The sequence below is a fragment of the Typopeltis vanoorti genome, chromosome 9, assembly GCF_054136105.1.
Source record: "Typopeltis vanoorti isolate ZY-2024b chromosome 9, IOZ_Tvanoo_1.0, whole genome shotgun sequence".
Lineage (NCBI taxonomy): Eukaryota > Metazoa > Arthropoda > Arachnida > Uropygi > Thelyphonidae > Typopeltis > Typopeltis vanoorti.
Window position 1 is genome coordinate 58,614,335 of NC_143557.1, and position 24,136 is coordinate 58,638,470.

Genomic DNA, 24,136 nt, shown 5'->3' on the forward strand with positions numbered 1-24,136 from the left:
TTTTGTTCGTCTTGGAGGAAATGTGGAATTCCTCTGACAGAAGAAGTGATTTTGATTTATGACATTCTAATGTATCTCCGTCAGAATGTTAAAAGTCGAACCATTTTTGCAATAATACGTGATATGGGGGGAAGCACCTGTTGTAGAGGAAGTGATACCAATATAAGGAATTCCTTAGTATTATGTAAGTCAAGCAATTCCGCATCTTTGTATTTAAATTGAAAACTTTAATGGCGTCAAAGATAAGAATATGACTCCCTGGCTCTGAACTTGGGGGTTATCTGGCATGGCACGACTTTTTTTACGCGCTTCTATAGCACAGGAGAAAGAAAACCAAAAAATATATATTACGTAGTATGTCCTTTGTCTAGAAAAGACGTCGGCTCAGTTGCCCTCTATTCCATGAACATCAAGCTCAAAAAGCCCATCTATTTGCAACGAAGGCAAGCTAATCGGTGTCACACGGATGGAAAACCAGATAACTAGCATTAGTTATCTGGTTTTCCATCCGGCGAACAAACTGCTCTAAGAACATAACGGCAGAGAAACATTCATAAATGCAGGGGGTGGAAACTGCTTGCGTACAGTCTGAGAAACTAGAATCTCGATCTATGTGGGTGTGGATCATAAAGAGATTGAAACCAGTGCTAAACAAGCAGATACTTGGATATGCGAGTGGTCTAAGGATTATACAAAGGAACCGTACATACTCCGTAAAAATCCCAATCCCAATCTTGAGTTACTCTAACTTTAATTTTAAAATAAGGAATTGGATGCAATTAGTTCCGAGGCAACTAAAGTCATGAAGGCAATATTATTTCTATTAACTAAGGAGATTATCCATTTAGTTCGTGGGTCGGGAAACTTTTGCAGAGACAGGAAGTGACGTTCAAATTTTAATATAATTTTTTTTGTTATTCAGAGGAGAAAAGTCCTTCAATAATACTCACTAGTTCATACCAATTATGTTCAAGCATTTTTGCCATTGCTACAAGTTTCAAAAACTTCGCTGTACATAACAGAAATTCATTTAAAAAAAAAAACTAAAATAAATGGAATAATTAAACTGTCACTGAATTTAATACTTTTATTTTTCTCTCCTATAATGTAAACCCTCCACCCCTTGTCGGTAATGGTGCTGGCCCCACTCATAGTTGCACGCTGTCTTGTGCTTAATTGCTGTTATCTTGATGCAGATGTAATTCAAGGTTTGATAATACTTTTAGTCTTACATTCTATCAGAAGCTATTAAGGGTTTCCATTGAACACGTGCTTGCGTTTACTTGCAGGATTCCGACCGCAGAGGACTCCTAGAAAATAATCAGATTGTGAGTGCGTGTGTACTGTCTTCTCTACAAGCTCTTGTTCCTATCCAAGACGTTAGAATCCAGGGACATCAGAAAGGCGTTTATGTCTTGCCGAATGTCAGTCCTCTGGCATTGGGCCAGCATCGATCAGAATACGTCACCTCCAGGGGATGACTGCGCGCTCTTTTAACCAGAGATTGACGCGATCTTCTTTCTACTAGCATCGGGTTCACGTGACAATTAAAGCAGTGGTGCCAAGTACGTGGTGCTAGTTCTGGGCGGCTGCTGCTGCCATCTGGCGACGAGAATCGGAAGACGAACTAAAATGATGAAGCCAGAGGTCGTCAGAACGCCAGCGAGTATTGTGACGACAAGGAGACCGCATAGAAAAGGCCACTGCTTTAGTGAGCCAAACAATGTCCAGGGGGCGTGATGGCCCGGCTTCGGAGTCGGGTGAATACTGATCCGGCGACGATTGTCCGATGCGAACAACGGTTGTTACTAGCAGTGACTGCGGGAGTTATACTAGCCGTGTTATTGTGGGTGGTTGCGGTGTCAACGGATTACTGGTTCCACGTGAAGGTGCCTGGAGGCGTGTACATCAATAAAACTGGTGTCTTCTTTCACAGCAGTCATTCGGGACTGTGGAAGATTTGCAAGTTAGAGTTCAAGAATGCAACGGGACGAAGCTACAACCTCGTCTGTAAGTAGTCATAGATGTTGTGTTGAGCCTACGTTTAATGTTATTTTACTAATTTCGTAGTTGAAATACTGTGCCTTAACTTTTTTATTATTCATCAGTGAAAATCTTTGTATTGTTAGAAATAGAAACAATTACTTGCAGACACGATCCGTTTGCACTTTGCTTAACAATCACTCATAGTTAAGTGTTGCGGAAACACTCTTGGATGGTTATAATTGTTAAAAACTAGATTCGTGCGTGAAATACACATTAGATGCGCTTTCTACGTAACACAGGGCAGCCTATAAGTCACGAAGGGTTTAAACATTTAATAACGTTTTTATTTATATAAAGTAATTAGGAACATCTCTAATTTAGGGGTGTTCCTAATTGCACTGTACTGTATAATACTCAATAACAAAAAGTTAAAGAGACAGCTTTATTCAGAAGAATAATAGAATAAACAAAAGTAAGGGATTGTCAGACCAGTGAAATAAAATGTACACATTTAAAATAATTATGGTATGATAATATCAACACAGAAATCAAAAACTATGGCCTTTAAAGGACAAGATCCAACTAGAACTAAAATAGCATTAGATAACAAGATCTTAGAACAGGTGAATTCATTTAACTACCTAGGATGTATGATCACTTATGAAAATGAAAAAGATAGATAAACGTAAAAATTGCAAAATATTTAAAAATAAAAGGGCAATTAACTCTATATTTAAACCAAACCTAGTTCAAAAACAAACCAGGCTAAAAGTATACAATACATTAGCCCTACCGGTCTTAATGTATGGAAGCGAAATCTGGACAATAAAACAAAAAGACAAAGATTAACACAACAGCAGAAATGAAGTTTATGAGAAAAACTGCAAAGTATACCCTATTTGATCACAAAAGAAACGAAGATATTATGAAAGAACTAAACCAAGAACCAGTAATTGAAAAAATTAAAAAATATAAACATAGATGGATGGAACACGTTCAAAGAATGAAAACAGAAAGATTACCAAAACAAGCCTTAAAGTGCAAGCCATTAGGAAAAAGAAAACCAGGACGTCCTCTTAAACGATTCAACGATGACTTCTAAGGCCGGAACAGGCCATACTAGGCCTAAATCCTTGATACGCATGATGATGATTTAAAATAAGCAAAAATTGTGACTTGATTAAAGAAATTCAAAGAAAATTTTGAAATACAATCACCAAATGACTGGATCCGAAAACGAAGTAATAAATAACTATTAAAATATTAAAAATCGTTGTAGGATAGCAGATGGCGAGATGGGAAACTAAAGCTTAGTAATGGTACTTTTTACGTCATCATAGATTTGATGACGTCATGATGGTGACAGTATGTGACAATTAAAATGAGCTTCAGTTGAGCATTCTTTGATCTTATGGTTATTTTCTTTTGGCAAAATATTTTTTGGAACCGACTATTTTGAGCTATTTCTTTCTTTCTTTCTTTTTTTTTGTAAAAGTAATAGTTACTTTAACTATTATGAAAGCAGTAATGTCAGCATAGACGCTGAAACAAAAACAGATCTTAAAAATTCGCATCAGAGGTCTCGTTTTTCACAAAACTATTAAGAAGTAATAAAAACATTTTTCTTATCGCACGTATGTTATCATTACGCCAGTAATAAACATTCCGTCACTACTTAAAAGCTTCCCTCTCTTTGAAAAAGTGAACGACTCCGCTTGTGAACATTTCTTTTTTAGCAAGTGTCACGCTCTAATAACTAGTATTACATCCTTCTCTTTAGTTTCCCCCTCACCACAACCACCACTGCATCCGTTTCACATTTCCAGTAGTGAATGAAGTAACAACTGACTTGTTGCCTGTCCCGGATTACGCGTAAAAACTTCTTTTGGTGTTTATTTTTACCCTTTCTTTCCTTGGATTTCTCTTTACCACTTTTCCTCTAGTTCGCTGTTATTTGAATTTATAACTTTCTTCTTTGTAGTTTATTTTCAGGAAAAAAAAACTAAAAGAAACACTCCTTAATAAAACTTGCTATTGACATTAATGGCTTTAGGGGAGAAGCAAGATGCTTTTCATATTCCCCGCTGTCTGTTAGGGCTACAGTGTGGGGAAAATTTTACGAGCAGTTTGCTCGCCCTGAATGGGTATGGAGATTATGTATCGCTACAGGAAGTTAAAAATGCTTTTGGTCTTTTATGTTTGAATATGTCCGTTGGATCGTAGACTACAGCTTACTGAACTAGATCGTTGGGGTGTATGGACGTTTTTAGGAAAAACTTTGTTGCTAAAAAATTGTAGGAAAGAGAGAGTATATAAGGAATATTTTTATCTCGACGATTGTTTCTGACGAACCATGGGGCGTTTAGAATCATTCGCAGGCACTTGTGTACCGTTGCAGTTTGAGAATGTTAGTAATGGAGGTATGGCTCCAGGCGGGAGAGGCGTAAGTGACTACGGGACGAATCATCAGCTGGTATAAAAGGAATTTGATTCTGATGTTTAGCTTGCTTCCTGTTGATTAGGGGGTAGATCTGGGGGGTGGCTTTAAATGCCTTTGCACACGTAATCTTGATGTGCTGGTCAAAAGTTAGTTTTTTGTCGAGCACGACACCAAGGTATTTTGTTTTTCTCTACCAGGGAAGTTCAGTATTGAATAAAAATACGTTTCCTGCTGGAAATATCGATCTTTTCGTGAAGGGAATGTCTGAGCTCTTTTGGGGATTTTCTTGTAGTCTCCATTTCTCTAACTTTAGAAGATTTTCTTGAAGTTTTTTTAGTAACAAGGTGTGGCCGGAGAGATCTGGCTAATAATGCTGTATCGTCCGCATATAGGGCCATGATGGATGACAATGGGTTGTGCGGAATGTCTGACATGTATATAGAGAACAGTAATGGAGCTGGTAGGGATCCCTGCGGTACTCCGGCCAAGATATGGCGCTAGGATTAGGTAGTACCATTTATCTTGACTTGCATGCTTCTATTCTGTAGATACGATCTTACTAGGTGTACCATTTTCAGTGATATACCGATAAGTTCATGTAGCAATCCAAAGTGCCAAATTTTATCAAATGCTTTGGATAAATCAAGAAAAACAGCTCCAGTGTATTGACGCCAGTTGTAGCTGGTGGTAATATATTCAACTATACTGAGGATTTGTTGGGTAGTACTATGGTGTTGCCTAAAACCAAATTGTTCTTTAGGAAGGATGTTTAGTTCATTCACTGAAGCTTGAAGTAGTGAGAGGATAACTTTCTCTGCAATTTAACCCAAGTTTAAGATGATACTGATAGGACGATAATTTTGAGGTAGATGTGTGGGTCCTTTCCTGGCTTGTGTATTGGAATTACATCAGCCAGTTTCCAAATGGGAGGAAAATAGTGAAGACAAAGATTCCAGTTATTATTATGATCAGGTGCACTACAGCTTTTCGCAGCAACAGCTTGATCACTTTATTTGCGATGCCATTTGTACCAGAAGCTTTCGTGTTCTTTAAATGTTTTATGATATCATATATTTCAGCAGGTGATGTGGGTGCGATATGATCAGCAACGGTATAAGGAAGTTTTAATGAGTGTATGAGCTGTCTGTGGTTTTATACAAGGGATTGAAATCTAAGTTTTCGTATGAAGGTTTGCACTGTTCTTCTAAATTTTTTGCTATGGCTTGTGCTTTTTCTACGTCTGTGTGAACAAGGCCCTGGTCAAAAAGTATAGGGGGGAAGGATCTGCCTTTGTTTCTGATATTCCTCAGTCCCTAGATAGAGAGATCAGTAGGTGAGATAGAAGTCAACTTTTCGTCCCGTAATTGATCTTTGTAAGCTTTCGGTGCAACTCTGACTGCACCATTTTGTCTTTTAGCGCCGAACGTACTGAGATGAGTTGGTTAGGTGGGGCCTGCCACAACAACATAGTTGGATCCTATGTAATTGGAAAGGGTGCACCATTCTTGTTGGTGGTTCTACAATTCCAGGCAGGGTGCTTGGAGTTTAAGTCTCCGGCAATAATGGACTCTCTCTAACATGTAAGATGACATTTAGATCAGAATGCGGTAAAGTTTTTAAGGGTGGGTTGTAAGCTGAGTAGATTTTCAGTCTGCCAGCCGAGCTCGTGAACACTTCCACGCCTGTGACCTCAAGGTTAGTGGCTGGAGGTTTATTTACAGAATGGTGTTTGATATAATTTTTAATGAAGATGGCAGTGCCGCCGCCTCTATAATTTAACCTATCTGTTCTGTATAGGAGATAACTCCTTATTTTATGGCTGTCCGAGGGTTGTCTCGCTTATTAGAATAACATCTGGTTGATATCTATGGGTAAAATCTTGGAGCTCCAAAATTTTGTTTTTGAGACCATTTGCATTCCATGCAGCAATCTGAAGAGAGGCTGGAATTAGTTTGTTTCTATTCATCTATAAATGCTGTGAGGATGGCTTGTTTCGCGTAGGAATCTTTCAGTGGAGGTTGCTAAAGGGTTCGACATGCACAATGCAGGGTTTGACATGCAGCATGTTTGCTAGAGAGGCAGTAATAACAGCGGTCAGATTTGTAGGTGCTGTTGGGTGATTTTGTTGTTGACCTGTTTGAGCGGGCCACACATGCATAACGTCTTGTCTGCCGTTGGTATTCTCTATTCTTGAAGGCCTCTGGCTGTGGTGCAGGGCCCTCTAGTATTCGTGTACTAGAGGAGGAAGACTGTTTAGCTGTCTCCGACCATCTGTTCTTCGGGTGTTGAGTACATCCCTTATAATTGGCTGGGTGAGGGCCATCTTAGTCAGCACATTTAGCCGGGGTGGTTTTCGGCTTGGTGCGTGGGGTGACTCACCCAGCACTTAAGCCATCTGAACTCTGCTCGCACAGTTTCTGCGCATGGCCAAAGTTTTGGCATCTGTGGCAATGTCCCGTTGAAGCCCTTTTCCTAAGAGGTTCAGGACTGATCTTAAGTCCACAGATCGATGTCACGTCATAATGTTTTTGTAGGCCTCATGGATTTCGACCAAGGCCAGAGGCATCGGGCTCTTGTCAGCTCTGGTCATTCTTCTTATCTATTTGATGGGTGGTGGGTCCTGATAGCAGATATCAGCAGCGATTTCATCTATGGATATGTCCTCAGAAACACATCGAAGAACCACCTGAAGGTGGTTCTTCGAGGCCACTCGGGTTCGACTTTTCTTACAATCTTTTTGAGAATGCTGAGCTCCAGCCCTTTGTTGAGCGATTCAATATAAGCGTCATCCTCCTCGCTCATGGTGATGACGACACTACAATAGTTAATCTGTTATATAAGCCAACAATGGCGATTCTAAAGACGGTTTGAAAGAAAGCAAAAATTAGGCTTAGTAAATCGTAGCAACTACAGTTTTCTGAAGTAAAGTAATAACCAGAACTACACAACAGATAATAACAATACCTCAGTCATTGTGCTACACACAAATTTCAAAAAAAAAAAAAAAACTAATTCGTGATCAACAAACCGTAATTATAATCACTCATTACATTTTCACCGACTACCATCGACCCCACCTCCTTAATAATAAAATGTAACTACGAAACATTACATGTATTTCAAACTTTCATTTATACAAATAGTGTATAGTAAAGAGTAAATTATATTTTATAAAATTATCACTAAGAGAAATGTTTCATTGAATTTAAACCGTTAATTTCTTATTTACATTTTTTCATTATTTTCTTATTTAAATTTAACACTACATTTTTGCATAAATGAATAAAAAAAATTCTAATTATCTAATTACTAGCATTGAACTATCCCCCGCTCCACCAATGTAAGAAGTAATCTCTTTTTTATTAAAACTTATTTTATTTTTATTTATCTATCATCCTTTCTGGATCTGTGAAAAGAACAGTAGACAATACCCAATCTCCGTTTTAATAGATTTTCCCCCATCCCACACCATCTTATATATTGAATCTAAATGTTTGTTATTTACATTATAATGGATTTACATGCAATCTGTTAACGACACGTTTACTTATGTTTTTAACAAAAAAATCTAAACATCAGTTGGTTCACTACTTGACACGTGTAGTATAAATCTCGAGCATATCGGAATAAATATCCCAAACAGATAGAATAAAGAGAAGAACCGTTCTAGAAATGTCGAGAGGGTAGCACATGCTTAAAATCTGAATGGTCTAAATGTCTCATTTAGACAATTATTATAGATGTAATAATTAAATGTTAGTTCTGGAGCAATTATTAACTACACAACGGATCGATTTGGCATTGAGGAATGATTTCGCAGATGGATCTGGCTTTGATTCTGAGAGAAATTATTTCGTTGATTTGACACTGTAATTCTGTTGAAATTAACTTTCCCGAGTATGTTTTTATTGATCATAACAACACAGTTACTGTACTGATGTTCTTAATGAAGATGCAGTATATGTGTTTAAGTAGTAGGCCATTTTCGTTTCCCGATGCGAGGATTGCACCCTATTTTTATTATAAGCCCGAAGCAGTTTGAAAAACCTATAGTCTTTAGCCTCTAAAGCAGTATTTTTAAACTATCTAATTCTTATCCCTCCTACGATACTAATGTACGACAGATTTACATCTTTTTGCGGATGAGATTCATATAAAAGTTACAAATTTAATAAACCATATTGGTATTATCATATTATGTATAGATGTAAAAAAATTAAAATAACTATTGTTAGATCAAATTTCAGTTTTATTTTTAAACATCACTTCACTGTAATTTGAATATAACGTATCTGGCTTATAATGGATTTCGACAAACAGACATTACCATGAACCAGAAAAGAGAAAGAGATGAGACCAGACAAAATAGTTGTAAGTATAAACAGACTGATATTTTCATTATGTGCAATTAGGTATTTTTCGTGTCAGCCATCTTTAAATCATTCTGCAAATTTTAATGAAATTAAGTTTACGAAACTCTTCTTCAAAGATTCTTACTGGAGAATATCCGAAAATGAATGACAAAATTCCTAGAGTGGAAAAAACGAAGGCGACATTACTCATTCGTAATTCAATCTGATAAAAAAAATCCCCCATTGAAGTGTTAATTGCTGAGTTCGAAGAGTCTTGCGAACGTTCTTCGTTTTCAGCAGTATTATAATCTTTTGATGCGGTAGTCTGTCTGTCTTGAGAATTATTTACGTGTTATCTGACAGAGAGGATACCATCTAAATCTTCCTGAATAGATGAAATCATCGTAAAACGGTTTGGCATCAATGATCATCGCTCAAATAAAAAAATGAAGCTTCCCAAACTCTTTTTTTAAAATCTTAGATTACACGCAAAACGTACGAGAAAAATTTGAGAACATTTTTATATCAATGCTACGAAAATTACGAGAAGTGGTGACAGAAACCTCCATTGCATAAACATCTAGTATTAGTAACATCAAGACAGTTCATTTACTGTCATATAAACTCGATTCCTACTACAGTACCGTCCGACTCTCAATTGGCAGCAGAAATTAACCACCATCATCAATAAGAATTACAAGCACCGAGTATGCTGCTTGGCCACTACTACTACATGCTTACGAATGTTCTACGAAAGCAAATATCTCGTCTAAAATAATTTTCAACATCCTTTTGTCTCAATTTCCGCTCTTCATGTCGTTATTTGAGTCATTCAAATCGCTAATGGACCCTCTGATTTTCCATGCCGAGTTCTTGATTTTTTTCCAACTTAAATATGTTCTTATTGGGTAAATCTTTCTCTTCTTTTTAAGCTTTACTGGCCAAGGTGGACCGATGCCGAAGTGGATTAAAACCGAATCTCCTAGAACACTCGTTCAATGTTTTTCTTCATAATGGATATAGTGGATGTGTGACGGTCCATACTTGCATAATGTTTCTCCTACAGGAGAAACTCTCCTCCCCTTCAAGGACCATCATTTGGCACTATGACAGTTTCCAATGTTGTATTCTCCTTATGCAAATATATTTGCATCTTCTCGTTTGAGTCAACCCTCACATCTTGAATTCAAAACGTTGTCCAAGGGTGCTAGCGTATTACAAGATGATACATCAGAACATAATCGGGTTTACATTAGAAAGTCAGTTTTCTTCTTAGCCCGTTTTAAAAAAGGTAAAATTCAAAGATTTTGTGGTGCTTTTAAACTGCTCTAATTTTTGGAATGACACAACCAAAAGGTCTTCATCCAAATGCAACCGGACGTTCATCCTTCCCGTCCTTCGAGTGTTCTGAAAACTACTTTTCAAACCCTTAATTCCATCCTCCGTCTGTTGCTCTTTGACATTTACATTGCGTCTTGGAAATTAGTCTGTATTCAATTCCTAAAGAAATCTTCTCCTTCGAACTATCATTCTCCCACTCTTTCAACTCAATTTGTTTAACGTTTTCTGTTTATTCAATGATCCCCAAGTCTGAAACATTTCTCTCGGTGCATGGGATCTTGTCTGCGCGTCATTCATCAGTTTGGATCCTACTCGTTTCTTCTGATTTTGGAAACTGGGTGGTCAAGTTGCTTCTGCTCTCTGATGGTTTAAGTAGTGAAATCTTCTGTCTTCTACTAACGCAGGAGAGTGTCTCAGTGGTGTTATCTACCCTATAGATATAAAATTATAAGCCATTTTATGTAACGTTTTTTATCAAGTTATTTGAAACTCAGAGGCCACCCTGAGTGTCGAGTCATCAGAATTCAAGAAGAACCGGCCTACGTCCGGAACTCGGGGGGGTTGGGCGCCGTAGGCGTCAGGGGGTGGGCGGATCCCCCCTAGTATGATATAAAAAAACTCTGTCACCTTCGTATCAGGCTGGCTGACTCACCTTCAGTTAAAGAGGCTTTTTTTTATAAAGATTCTTCAAATCGTAAAAGCGATTCCGTTCTCTCTTTTACACCAACGGGCACGGTTGTTGTTCACAGAGTTACGGTCCGGCAATGATTTTTATTGCTGGGTGTGAGGCCATTCACAATTCCGCTTCCTGAGAGCCTTTAGTGGCTTGGAAATGGAAGGAATGAAGCCTTAGTTGCATTAACTATAATTCCAAATAACAAATGATAACGATTAATATTATCTTAGGTGTTCTTGAAATAAATACCTCGCATTTACACATTCAAAATCGTTCATAACCTTCATAATAACAAAAAAAAATACTTCTTCCTCAAAATAATCTCAAAAGGCGACAAAATGCGTTTTGTACAAGTCTTACAAACTTCGGAAAACTTGTCAACTCTTCTGAAAGGCATAACTATCAAGCCTTATCTTTTCAATCTCAATTTCAACTTGTGAAATAATAATAAAAATGGAACCTAGTACGGGGAGTTGTTTCGCATTGTCATCTGCTTTTGAAAACGTCTACATGTTGATCCCTGTGTGTATCGAGGTCCATTGTCATGCAACGGCTGCCCACCAGACTTTTCCATATTTGGCCGCACATCCTTTTTCTTGCCAAAAAGCGTTTCAGAAACTCCAAGTAACATTCGCTAGATATAATCCTTATTTTTGATTAAAAAAAATTTCTTATGAATTATCCCTTTGCGATCGAAGAGGACAATCCACACAGTGTGGATACGTGATTTCTGGAAGCAACCCTTTCTTTGGTCTTGGTAAGTTTCGTGATCATATTTTGCTCTTTATTTCTATCTCGTGATCATAGTGGAACTCTCGTCTCCAGTAATTACACTGTTTAAGAATCCGCGTTCATTGCGACAAAGATAGAAATTGGTCTGTATTCATGATCATGCAAATAATGTCAATTTTTTTCCAAATCTTATTCGCATTTTTACTGACTCGCTAGCATTAACAGTGTTAATCGCATCCCTTGCTCATAAATCCCCCCCCCCCAATGATAGCCGGTGATCGATTTCTGTTCATTTCAACGATCGCCTTTATTGTGCCTGTGATACTTCGGGCTACTTCCGATGGTTCGACAGTCCCCAAATATGTTCCTGGAGATTCGCATGAACTGCGATATAACTATATGTAAAACTATACATTATTACTAAATAAATGACAGTTCAATTTCGTGCTAACGAAGGTATTAGATTCTTACTAAATCTAAAAAATGATTTCAGTGCAGGAAAAACGTCTAAGCTTACGTCTAAAGATAACATAATCGCTCTAATCCACGACGCAAGACTCAGTCTTAATTCTTTAAGTACAAAAAAGAAAAGTAAATTTCGAATTCTTTCCAACAATCACCAACCATAAAACGCTTTTTCCACTGAACAGTTCACGGAATTCGGTTCACGCATGTGCAGAGAGAAATCTCAGTACGTCAGTGGCAGGAACAGGCCCTAAAATTAGTGGAGCAGCAGCAGAGACAAAAATAAAACGGATGCGAAATGTGTGCGTTTGTATGTGAGCACGAGAGAGATGCACTCACTAAATCCTTGGTATTGTGTTGGCAGCCTCTTCCAAGGACACATTTAGACCCACCTGAAGTACACACTGGAAAAAAAAAAAAAAAAAAATATATATATATATATATATATATCGGTTTTCAATGTAAATAACTGAAAACTGATCCGGTGAAGGTGGCACGACATGTCTCTCGCAACGCTGGCAATTTCCATCTCACTGCCGTGCCTTCATACCGCTTTGACACTTCAAAGAATTTGTTTCCAGTTTTACCTTTTTTCTATTACCTCCCACGGTTTTTTTAAAATCTATCGATCATTTGTACGTTGGGAACTCTCTCAGCGTTTTCTCTTATAATTCAACAGAAATCTGTATAAAAAAAAATAAACATACAATAATCGCTAATGAATTGTAATTCCTTTTTAACAACACTATATTTTTGTATTATTAAGTAAAATGCTCACGAGACAAATTTATTATAAAAAATCAACAATGCGGTGTCATCTTTGTCAACAACAATTCAACCGACGTTCCATTGTTGATATTGAAGAACTGATAAACAAAATGTACCTAGACGTTTGTGCCTGATACTGCAAAAGAAGTCTTGGCAAATCCTAAAAGGGATTCTAGGACAGTTCTTTTCCCCATAGCAACGGTTGTGTTTTGAAAACAGTATCCTAATGGGAGACAATTATTTAACACAACTGTTACAGCAAACCTGCCTAAGTATTTCACTTAGCTAACGCTTGTTTCTCTAACCAAATAGAGCCCTCAATACTAATTAGAATTGGGAATGCTGACTAGAATACCTGGCATCCCAATGTCACTTAATCAGTGTACAACTGTCTCTACTGTTCTATTCTAAATTTAAACTCTGACTGTTTCCTAAGCGAAGGAAGTGAACTTGTATGAAGTTCATGGTGAACTTCAAATGAAAACAAAAATTGTTGGAAATGTAAAAATGACCGAACAAAAGAAAGGGCTGAATGATTGGTGTATTTCTCTTTGTTCGGTCATTTTTACATTTCCAACAATTTGTATAAAAAGGATAAACACTTATATTTAAGACATTATAGGATGTATAAACCATGAGTTATTTTGAATCAAGGCCAAAGCAATTAAGGCTATATGAGACCAGTAATTATGTCTCTATTCTCTGGAGCAAGGTTTCTTTTATATTTTATGGAAAGAAAAAAGCACTGATATCTCTGTATGAGTTCGTTAAAATAAACAAATGCTACTACTAAATATTTATACAAAATATTCTTCTATATTTATGCTAGTTTTGGTGTTGTTGCGATCTTTGAGAAAGCTCTTTTCCACGTCCCCCTATACAAATTGATTTTCATGATTGTTGTAGAATTTGAATTGTTGTATTCATGTTCATTCTTGACCTAGATTGTTGATAGTTTCAGCATTCGAAAATACTTTATTAAAAATGATACAAAGTGACGTCACAATGACTTGTTATAGAAAAACAACAACAATAAGCTTGATTATTAAAAAGGGGCAGTTTCTTGCAGACAATAGTTCATTGTTAGGTCACTTTCAAATTCATTGTTGGAAATAAATATCTTGGAAGGCTGAAATAATCAACAATTCAGTCAAGAATAAACATGAATGCAGCTAGCTTCTTGACGTTTTCCCCTCTAAAGCCCCCCCCCCAAAAAAAATTCAATTGCAATTATCTGTCGACTTAAATTACAAAGCCAAGTTCTGCGTAGATTTCTGCTAATACAAATAAACCAGTACATTCTTTTCAGCGAATAGAAAATTAAATTATCGTCGAAGATATTTAATAAAAAAAAAAAGCAGTAACAACAAAAAAAAGGTTGTATTCCTTTGACGTTTACTAAAAGAAAAAAAAATTGTGTTGAATGTGTTGTGTTTACATTTCTTTACTGTCCATTAAGGATTCTGTGCAATCTTTAAAAGCAAACACTCTTGCATGTCACATTTCGGTATCTTTAGCATTTCCCTTGCCTAAATGATAATGGTGATGTGTCAGATAATGGAAAAGACAATGGCCACTAACTACCTCTTATGACTGCATGTGACAGCAGAGGCTATTAGCGTGTGGTTAGAAAAAGACTACATTTGAGATCCACGTAATTGGTGCTGTTATACACGTACTCCCAATCCATCAGCAGAAGCATGCAAGATGTATGTTACCCGTAACCGTATCGGTTAAAACCATGGAATGAGTCTTCACCATTGCTTTTTCTTATGTTCCATCCATTTTTTATTGTCATCATCAGTGTCAAACATAACCGGTTGAAGTATGCCCTTTGTTTATTAAAAAGGCAGTTTCCTGAAGACAATAATTCATTGTGACGTCACTTCTTTCAAATTAATTCTTGGAATAAAATATCTTGAAGGCTGAGACAATCAACAATTCAGTCAAGAATGAACATGAATGCAACTTCTTGGCCTATAATAGACCGAGAAGTCGGACCACTTAGGCCTAGACTGAACACCTTTTTGGTAGAAATAACGTGTGCTGCCCTCTAACGGGAAATATTAGAGTACCATCAATAAATATCTCATGTTAATATTCTCATAATCTAATATAATAATCTCATATTAAAGATATTAAAATTTTTAATAATTGAAATAATTAAAATAATTGTTAATGTATATATTTTTCATTCCGAATCCAACAATCCGAATTCGTCCTTGCTTTAATAAGTTCCTTCCTGTTATCCAAATAGCGCTGCGTTTTTAATTGAAATTATAACCTCATTGCAACAATTAATGGGTGTGTGTGGAGGAGAGGGGATGTAGCGCGTATATTTGAAACGTGCTCAGCAGTTGACTGTGATGCTGTAACGTGTGACCTTGGTTACGTAATATGTCTTTTTTTGCTATCAGCTTAAAACAATGGTTTTAAGCATCCGTGAGAAGGTTTGCATCGTCGAACGTAAATTTTGCTCCTGCGGTGAAGGCCAATATCGTAGACCGATTGTGAAAATGGCACATAAAAGTGTAAATAGAAGCTCTGAAGACGGGCATATAAAAACATATTTTTCTGGTAGCAAGTGGCTATGGCTGGTGGTTACACGATTTGTGTGGTTCTTTCTAGTCTACCTCTTTTTCCTGTTTTTTATTCTTACTTTTCTTTTTAACCTTCTATATTAGTGTTTCCCAAAGTGCATTACTCAGAAATTTTTGCAGATTAGTGCAGGTCTAGTCAGAAATTTTTCAGTAAGTAAAAAAATTAAAGGAAGTTTTAAGTAAAATGTACCTCATGTTACGTATCGACTGACCTCCATTTAGAGAGCGCATCAGGTTGAAGGCACGGTCGTGTTCCAACTGTTAGCATTAAATGTTAAATTCGAATAGTCCGACACCCACATCGTCGGTAATCTCCGCTAATTTTATTCGCATTAACTTTTTTCTACCGTATGTATATTGGATTCGTGTAACTAAAAATGCATTTAATAATTAAAAAAAAATAATGTTTCACTTGTTTGTTATTTACTATGGATATTAGATAAATCCATAACATTTAACCTCCTGGATGAAAATGACACTTGACAGGACATATTTAGAGAATGTCATATCCAGATGCATCGCCTCATTTCTGCAGTTCAGAGACCGGGGTGTACTTGTCTAGAGCCACTTCTGCTGGTATGTGTTATTCTTTGGTTATGTCTGGAAGGAAGGTCAATATTGGACAATCAACACTCCCTAGGAGATTTTATCAACGATGTCCATAAAGCTGTGGGAAGTCTCCACAGTTTGGTACAGAGACCTGTATCTCGACGAGACAATGCGATATTCTACTGCTGACGCTATTGCAACGTTGTCTAAGGAAATTGGTGTGGAAGAATTTAACTTGAGTGACCTGAAGAGATTCATGTCTCTACTCAACAGAACACAGTGCATTGATTGATGGGCATGCTGAAAGCAAAATAGCCCGAAATATCATTAATTATATTCAGTCATCATTAATCCATGTGTTGTTAGTGTAGTTTAGTTCCAATTAAAATTATAGTTCGTCCCAAAGGTAGACAATATATCTAGAAGGGGTGAAAAGCGTGATCAGAACCAAATTAAGACGCGCGTGCCATTTATGTGTTTGTAATATTACGGAGAAGAGATTAATGTGTTTATTTCTGATAAAGGAAAATAAGACACGAAACTTTGTCATTTATACTAATAATTTAAAAGTCATAGTTCACGCGAAACGAATTTTTTTTTAAAGTTACGTCCTCCATTTGGATAACTCTCGTATTAATTCAATGTGAGATTAATATGGGACCGAAATATCAAAATCATTTTCATTAGCAAATAAGTTTCGATCTTCAAAACTATATGCTAGCTACTCTAACTTGTCTAGCCATTGTCTGTCGTTGAAATCCTTTTGATATGGCGAATAATTATTTTTCAGTATACTCTATATTTATAAATATTATAAATATATACTGATAAACAGTAGAGACTATCTCAGAAATACGAAATCGTCCTTATTACCATGTAGACTCTACTCTACATGACTGTTTTTGATCGTATCAAACTGGGGAATGATAACAATAGTTTGGCTAGACAACATACATAAGACATTGGGTAAAAAATAACATGCATTCTTGACGACACACTATTGCACATAACAATCGAAATCAAGTACCCACTTCAATGCCTTTTCCTTGAAATCCTCCGTGTTTTTTTTATCATATATATATTGGATTCTGATCCTACTCTTTTGTTTTCAGCCACATGCCAATACCACACTATGTTTCCTACGGAGGCGGAGATCAAGGAGGATCCGGAGACAGACAGCACAATACTGGGTAAGTAGATACATTCGCATTTCTGAATATTACATTTTAAAGTGCATATTTTAGAGTGCATATCAAATGAAAGATAAATTTATCTTATATTCTAATCAGCTTATAGATCGATGCATTCTCTGTCTAGACTTGGTTTGGTCAATTGCCAACTAAAAAAACTTGAACAGTTAGTACGTTAATGTACCGCCGGCTATGAATAAATATTTTTTTATCAGTAAAGGATAATTTCTTATAGCATTTCTATTATGTAGCATTATTATAGTTCTCTCTTGCGTTACGCCCTCTGGTGGATGAAGAAGTATTTCTTCTACGATCTAATTCTGATCGATCCAAAGATGGAGTGGGTCTTTAAACCTTCATGAGCACACCCAGGAGATCGTTTAAGAAAAACCATTTTAACCCCCCCCCCCCCAGAAATATCTCGAACTTCTGAAACATCATTAAAGTGCAAATAGAAATGAAGGTCAACGAACCAATGTAAAGAAATTGAGTCGTTTTCTAGAAAATTATGTCCAAAATGACAGCGCAATTTTTAAGATGATTTCAAAGCTTCAGATGGTACCTTATTCGTAGTACGGTATAGTATCATTTTAAAATTACAAAATGTAAACTCTATATAAACGCAAAATGTAACCACTATGTTTACATTTTAATGTTTTCTTGTATTGCATTGAATTCGTTGAAAATAAGGATGAACTAATAGTTGCTATTAATTACCGAGTTAAAGATCTGTTGTCCAAATTTTACCACTTTTACTGGTTCCATTAATATTTTGCTTAACTGGTATTTCGCCGAATGATAATCTAAAGACACAGAAACGCCTAAGTTAAAAAAAAACATATATTGATAAATATATTTCATTAAAATAAGTTTGGAGAAAAAAATAAATACTAAAAATAATTTAATAAAAATTCTTTTTACTGAAAAGTTTCGATAAATTCATTTTTATAATAAATACACCTAAATATTTTTCTTATCAAATATTTATTTAATGATTCCATTAAGATAACTTTATTTTAGGTAAACTTATGCGGTGATTAATACCCTTGGAGGCTAATAAATGGCAATGCTGTAGCCAACGCAGTTCTAACTGAGGCGCGGCTATTGCTGTTACCCTCCTGCCATGATCAGAGCTTTAATAGCTCAATAACACCTTATCCCTACATTGTCCTCTACAGATAACGGGGAAGATGAAAAGCATTTTTTCTTCTCCCCTTTAAGCCAGTCCTTATAAGGGCTATTTATTTTAGGTGAGATGCGGTGATGTTCGATTAGGTTGTTGTGAAAAAGTAACTGAAGCTGTGCATACGCCTGTCATAACTTCTGATCGGTTTGTCTGTTGTACGAGATTTCATTATGAGAGAGCTAATTTATTCAGATGAAAAATTCTGATTTAAATTCTTTACGTCCAACGGAATTCGAACCCATATCTTTCTCATCCAACCAATGGGCTCTGTCGATACACACGTAAAGAACTGAATGTCAGGGAAGTTCAGCATTCTAGAAAATTTGAATTAATAAACATGACCGGACAGAATTGACAATGGAACTGGTCCTGTACAGCGTCTGCTCACATCACAGTTTCGTCTAGTGGATATGGAGGATTACTGGAAAATGCCTTTGACCTGAATTCGTTATCGTGTTGAGGAAGTTGAAAACTGACAGTATAATGATGTGGGGGGGGAGGAGGTTTCTAGTTGTGTTAGGAATGATTTTATGCTTTATTTACAGTGATCAAAATGCATATAATTAGAACTACTTGATCATAGAATGATGTTCTAAACAACTCTGTACGTCCTATATTACAACAATGTTGGCATCTTGGAACGATTACGTCATACAGAAATGATTGCAAACACGTGGTCTCTGAAGAGAGCACAGACACTCGACATCTGATTTATTCCATTTTTATAAAGTGTCGCCTCCTATTAGGATGGGGATTGCTGTGTCAGGTAGGCGAATACTTTCACTCTACGTACATCGAATCTCACATGTAACAAGACGAGGCCCTCAAATGATCGCAAGCTGGTGGAGACTTGCAGTATATTTCTAGTAACCCCTGTTGCCATGGGTTTACTATATAAATATATAAATCCGAGAAAGAAAGTTACGTATCAGTTTTGTTCCACGTAAGTAATACCCCCCCCCCCCGACAATAAGGGACCTCCGTTCAAAAAGTGAATTCGGGATGTTGAAGAAGGAAATCCGCTGTACGCAGCAAAATTCCGTTTGTTTCTGGGTTTATGCTGCATACGACGAATTTCCTTCTTCAACATCACGAATTCACTTTTTGAACCGAGTTCCCTTATTTGGGAAGAAGTGTTTTATGTCGGGGGGGGGGGGGTATTACTTACGTGGAACAAAACTGCTACGTAACTTTCTTTCTCGGATTTTATATTATCGGTATACACCCTCGCGTCTTATTGGCAGTAGGGGGCCAAAATAAAATGGAAAACTTATTAAAATGCACTTAATAAATCCAAGTTGATCGGGACTAGAGGACCTTCCTTAAAGATTGAATCTGAAGTTTCTCAAATACTGATCTTCGCATTATCTGCGAATGGAAACAGATAATTTAGAAACCTCAAAGAAAAACAAATTGACAAACTTCCTGTCGCGTTTTATTTGTCTCTCTGATGTACGAATATTTTTCCTAAAGCATGGGGTACTTTGCTGTATTTATAAATATTAGTTAAATATTAACTAATTTAAAAACAATTTAATCAATATTTTAAAGTCATTTTATTAAAAAAAACTTGTATACTTTATGTGATCATTATTCTCATAGAAATTATTTTATATTTTAAATAATGTTTTTAAAAAATGACGATTTCTTAAAACACCAACTATTTTATTAGAACATTTTGTCTTATAATATATAATTATGAGCACACGAATCGTGGTCGGATGAAATTGAATCGGCCGTAAGATGCGGTGATTGATTCATTCAATCCAATACCCTTGGAGGGTAATGGATGGCAATGCTGTAACCAATGAAGTTCTAACTGAGGCTTGGCTATTGCTGTTACCCTCCTGCCATGATCAGAGCTTTAATTGCTCAATAACACCTTATCCTACACTGTCCTCTACAGATAACGGGGAATATGAAAAGCATTCTTGCTTCGCCCCTTTAAGCCAGTCCTTATAAGGATAAGGACACGAATCGTGATTCCTGTGTGGTGGTGGCCAGGATAAGAATAGCCCCAATGTAGCTCATGCATGTCGTACGAGGTGACTAAAATGGGTATCCACGGAGGGTAATGGATGGCAATGCTGTAGCCAATGAAGTTTCAACCGAGGCTCGGCTATTGCTGTTACCCTTCTGCCATGATCAGAGCTTTATTTATATTTATATTTATATATAAATAAATATATTTATATTTATATATATATTAATATATTTATATAAATATATATATAGCTGAATAACACCTTATATTTATATTTATGTATATATTAATATATTTATATATAAATAAATATATTTATATATATAGCTGAATAACACCTTATCCTTACAGTGTCCCTCTACATATATATAACGGGGAATATGAAAAGCATTCTTGCTTCGCCCATCTAGCCAGTCCTTTTAAGGACACATATCATTTTAGTTGCATGATAGTAATGTTGTGAAGAGTGATCGGAATGAGTTAAGGCTTTTCCGGATTTCCAACTCATTACATTTCTGTTAGCAAAAGAAATACCCTTTTAAGGACAACGAGAGGTAAATGTCGTTATCTTGGGTACTCGGGTTTGAGAGAAGGCGTTTGAAGTCTGATCATCATGAACAAAAGTGATCCAGAATTCATCTACGGACATGGACTTTTCTTCCACCTTTAAATCTTTGATTCTCTTTTACTCTTAATCTACCAAGACATTCCAATAATGTTTGGTCTTATATGTTAGTCCTCAAAGGCACTTTAAACTGAATCATTCTATTTTGGTCTTCGTCTGGATTTTTGCTATCCATCAGACATCTGTTTTGCTAATAATTTCTCTCCTATTTTCTAAGTGACCCTGCCAACCAAGATGAACTCTTCTCATACATTCCTGGATGATAACAATGGCAAGTTCCTTTCTAATATCTTCATTTTTCATATGATTCTGCCATTGATGCCAACTGTTCACTCCCCTGATTTTTTTTCAGAACAAAAATCAATAAATTGAAATTGGTTTGAACACATGTATTACAGCTAGTTTAGTATTTTGATTAATTTCTGTATAGTCTTCAAGATATCCTGACTAGACTGAATATCTGCTGTAATAAACTTGGTATGAAAATCGGCAATCTTGAATAGGCTGGGAAGAATCCAATAAATAAAATTATATGGAATGAGAGATTTATTCATTTGATTCTTCTCGAGGATTGTTGATTTGCATACCAAATTTATTACAGTAAATATTCAATCTTGTTAGAAAAGCTTGAATACTTGCACTGTATTTATTTATCCGTTTATAATTGTAGTGTTTTGAACATAAATATAGACGTGCAATGTCCCATTCACACAATAAAATTCACACATTGTCTATGGTAGATCTACAAAACTCAAATTCAGATCATTGTTATACTCCCATGATTTAAGACTATTATGGGTGTGGATCCTAACAATCCACACGCAGCTTGTTCTTCTCCAGTTTTTGCTTTTAATTTTTCTTAACTTCTTCTCAAGTATATTTCCATAAATCTTATCTAGAATGCTGTTACAATGTGCAGATAAAAACGACTGAAGTGTTAAAAAAAATTTTTTTTAAATCCTGGTGATTGCAACTGCATAAAGAGGCTTGTGTGTTCTACGGTTTTGAACCAATTAAAATGGTAAATTTAGTTTGCATAACCACCTAAGAGATAATGTAACCTTGCGATAAAGATTGAAATTTGATATTCAGGTATGAAAGAAAAAAAAAAGTTAACGGTCTTTTTTTTTTTTTTCTTAGCGGTAGATGGCAAATCGAAAGTATCACAGATGCTGAAGAAGAAAACGACTCTGATAATAGTATAGATTTCAAGGTTATACAAGCAAAGTCAACATTTATAAGGTCAACTGACGGAATTTAGGCGGCATGATAACATTTTTCTCCTAAAATCTCGGGTTTTTCATCGCACCAAAGAAAGTATGACATTTAAAATAAGGACGCGATATCCTCATCACTGGAACACATAGCAGAGAGGCAAACTTTGTTTTACACTCAATTTTTATTACATTCTAATTTTAACTTTTAGTTTCTCTTGTCTTGAAGTTCACTCCTTAATTGTCTGGCTAACTTTTTAAATTTAAAAAACAAGTTCAGATTTTTAAAGTGATTTTATACTACAGAAAATTGCTGTACGTAAAGATGCTTTGCGTATGGTCCGGACTTTAATTATCGCAACTAATATTTCAAACCAATTTTCACTTCCTTTCTAAAGTCTTTAAAATGCGCGTGTTGATTGCTTTTCTCCACTGAAAATGAGGGGAAAAAACGCTCCTTACACCACTGTCTTCGCTATTATGACCGTGCTCTTGTATATCTACTGAATTCTCTACACGTAAGTCGACAATCGTCTCATCTAAAGAACGTAGAGGATTATTCTTCCATTTTTATCCAGCTTGGAGATTTGTTTAATTTCTTTCTTCTTCGCCTTATGAAGCTTTCATCGCTGTCCCAGTTGTTCTGCTAACTTCAACCGATTGTGCTTTCTTCAAAATAGGATTCGTACATTATTTGATGTCCTCAGTAAAGTTTTAATTAAGTTCGGCTAACTTTTTTTTAGATTGCACTGCGTGATCATTTCTTTGAACGAAAGAAGTCTGCTTTTTAAACTTTACAAAGAAAAAAAATCTTGCCCTAACATTGGATTTGGAATTGCTATTATTTCTGGATAGGTCACCTGAACTAGTAGTTAAAGTTCTTAAAGTTCTTAAAAGAACTGGGCGATGGACTGAGTCCTTGACTCTTTATCCCGTCATCTGAATGAAGATAATCTGTGTGGACGGGGTGTTTTTGAGATGAAAAGCTCTAGTCATGGCTGGGTAACGGCAATAGCCGAGCCTCAGTTAAAACTTCATTGGCTACAGCATTGCCATTTGTTACCTTGGAAGTCCTAAAAAGGACTTTTTTCTAGTAGTTAAAGCTTCAAAGACTTTTATTTTTAGATCAACTAATGTATGTGACATTTTGGTGTGCTGAATACAATGGTTGAAAAACTGAAAATAAATATAAAAATTACTAAAGAAAAAAAAAGAGGTAAACTTAAACTTATAAAAAAATATCTGAATTTCTAAAATAACGATGCTTATATTTCTTAAGATACAAGTTATATTGAAATTGAAGTTGATTTGAAATCAACTTTATAATTGAAATTATGTTTCTTTTTTATTTTATTGTAATTGAAAGGGTAATAGGAATTACAATAAAATTGAAGTACAGGACGCAGGACATATATGGCGCAGAGGGTGAAGCTTGACGCTTTTTATATTTCCTGTTGTCTGTTTCGGGAGCAGTGATGGGTGAGATTTGTGAGCTATTTTAGCTTGCCCTGTTATACGTCGTTGAGTGTTAGGATGGCTTTCGGTCTTTTATGTTTCCAGCGGTCATTACCGTCATAGTTTCCGGCTTGTTGTATTAGTTGGTTTGGATGCGTAGATGTCTTCATAAAGAATTTTTCTGCTAGGGAGCGTAATAGTGGAGAGATGTAGGGGATACGTATGTCCCTGGCGGATCTGGGCGTTCCTGATGAACCACGGGACGTCCAGTATCATTCGCAGGCACTTGTTCTGTAGTCTTTGTAGCTTGAGGATGTTTGTCTTGGAGGTATGGCTCCAGACTGGGGAGGCGTATATAACTGTGGGACGGATCACTGTCTTGTACAGTAGAATTTTATTTCTTGAGCTTACTTTGCTGTGTCTGTTGATCAGAGGGTACAGCTGGGCGATAACTTTTGAAGCTTTGGTGCATGTGCTCTTGATGTGGCTTTTGAAGCATAATCGCTTATCGAGAAGTATTCCGAGGTATTTTGCTTCAGTTTTCCAGGGAATTTTCGAGTTCAACAGGGTGAT

The 24,136-nt window shown here is 36.2% G+C and overlaps 1 protein-coding gene across 1 annotated transcript in view; it reads left to right on the plus strand.

The window, feature by feature from the left end:
• Positions 1-1,646: 1,646 nt before the first annotated feature.
• The window catches only part of LOC150103072 (voltage-dependent calcium channel gamma-5 subunit-like), a 28,228-nt gene continuing 5,738 nt past the window's right edge, over positions 1,647-24,136 (plus strand). Inside the window, exons 1-2 of the mRNA XM_090397696.1 lie at positions 1,647-2,010; positions 17,022-17,099. Of these exons, the coding sequence (XP_090253822.1) occupies positions 1,740-2,010; positions 17,022-17,099 (349 nt within the window). The 5' untranslated portion in view covers positions 1,647-1,739. The remainder of the gene's footprint in view (positions 2,011-17,021; positions 17,100-24,136) is intronic.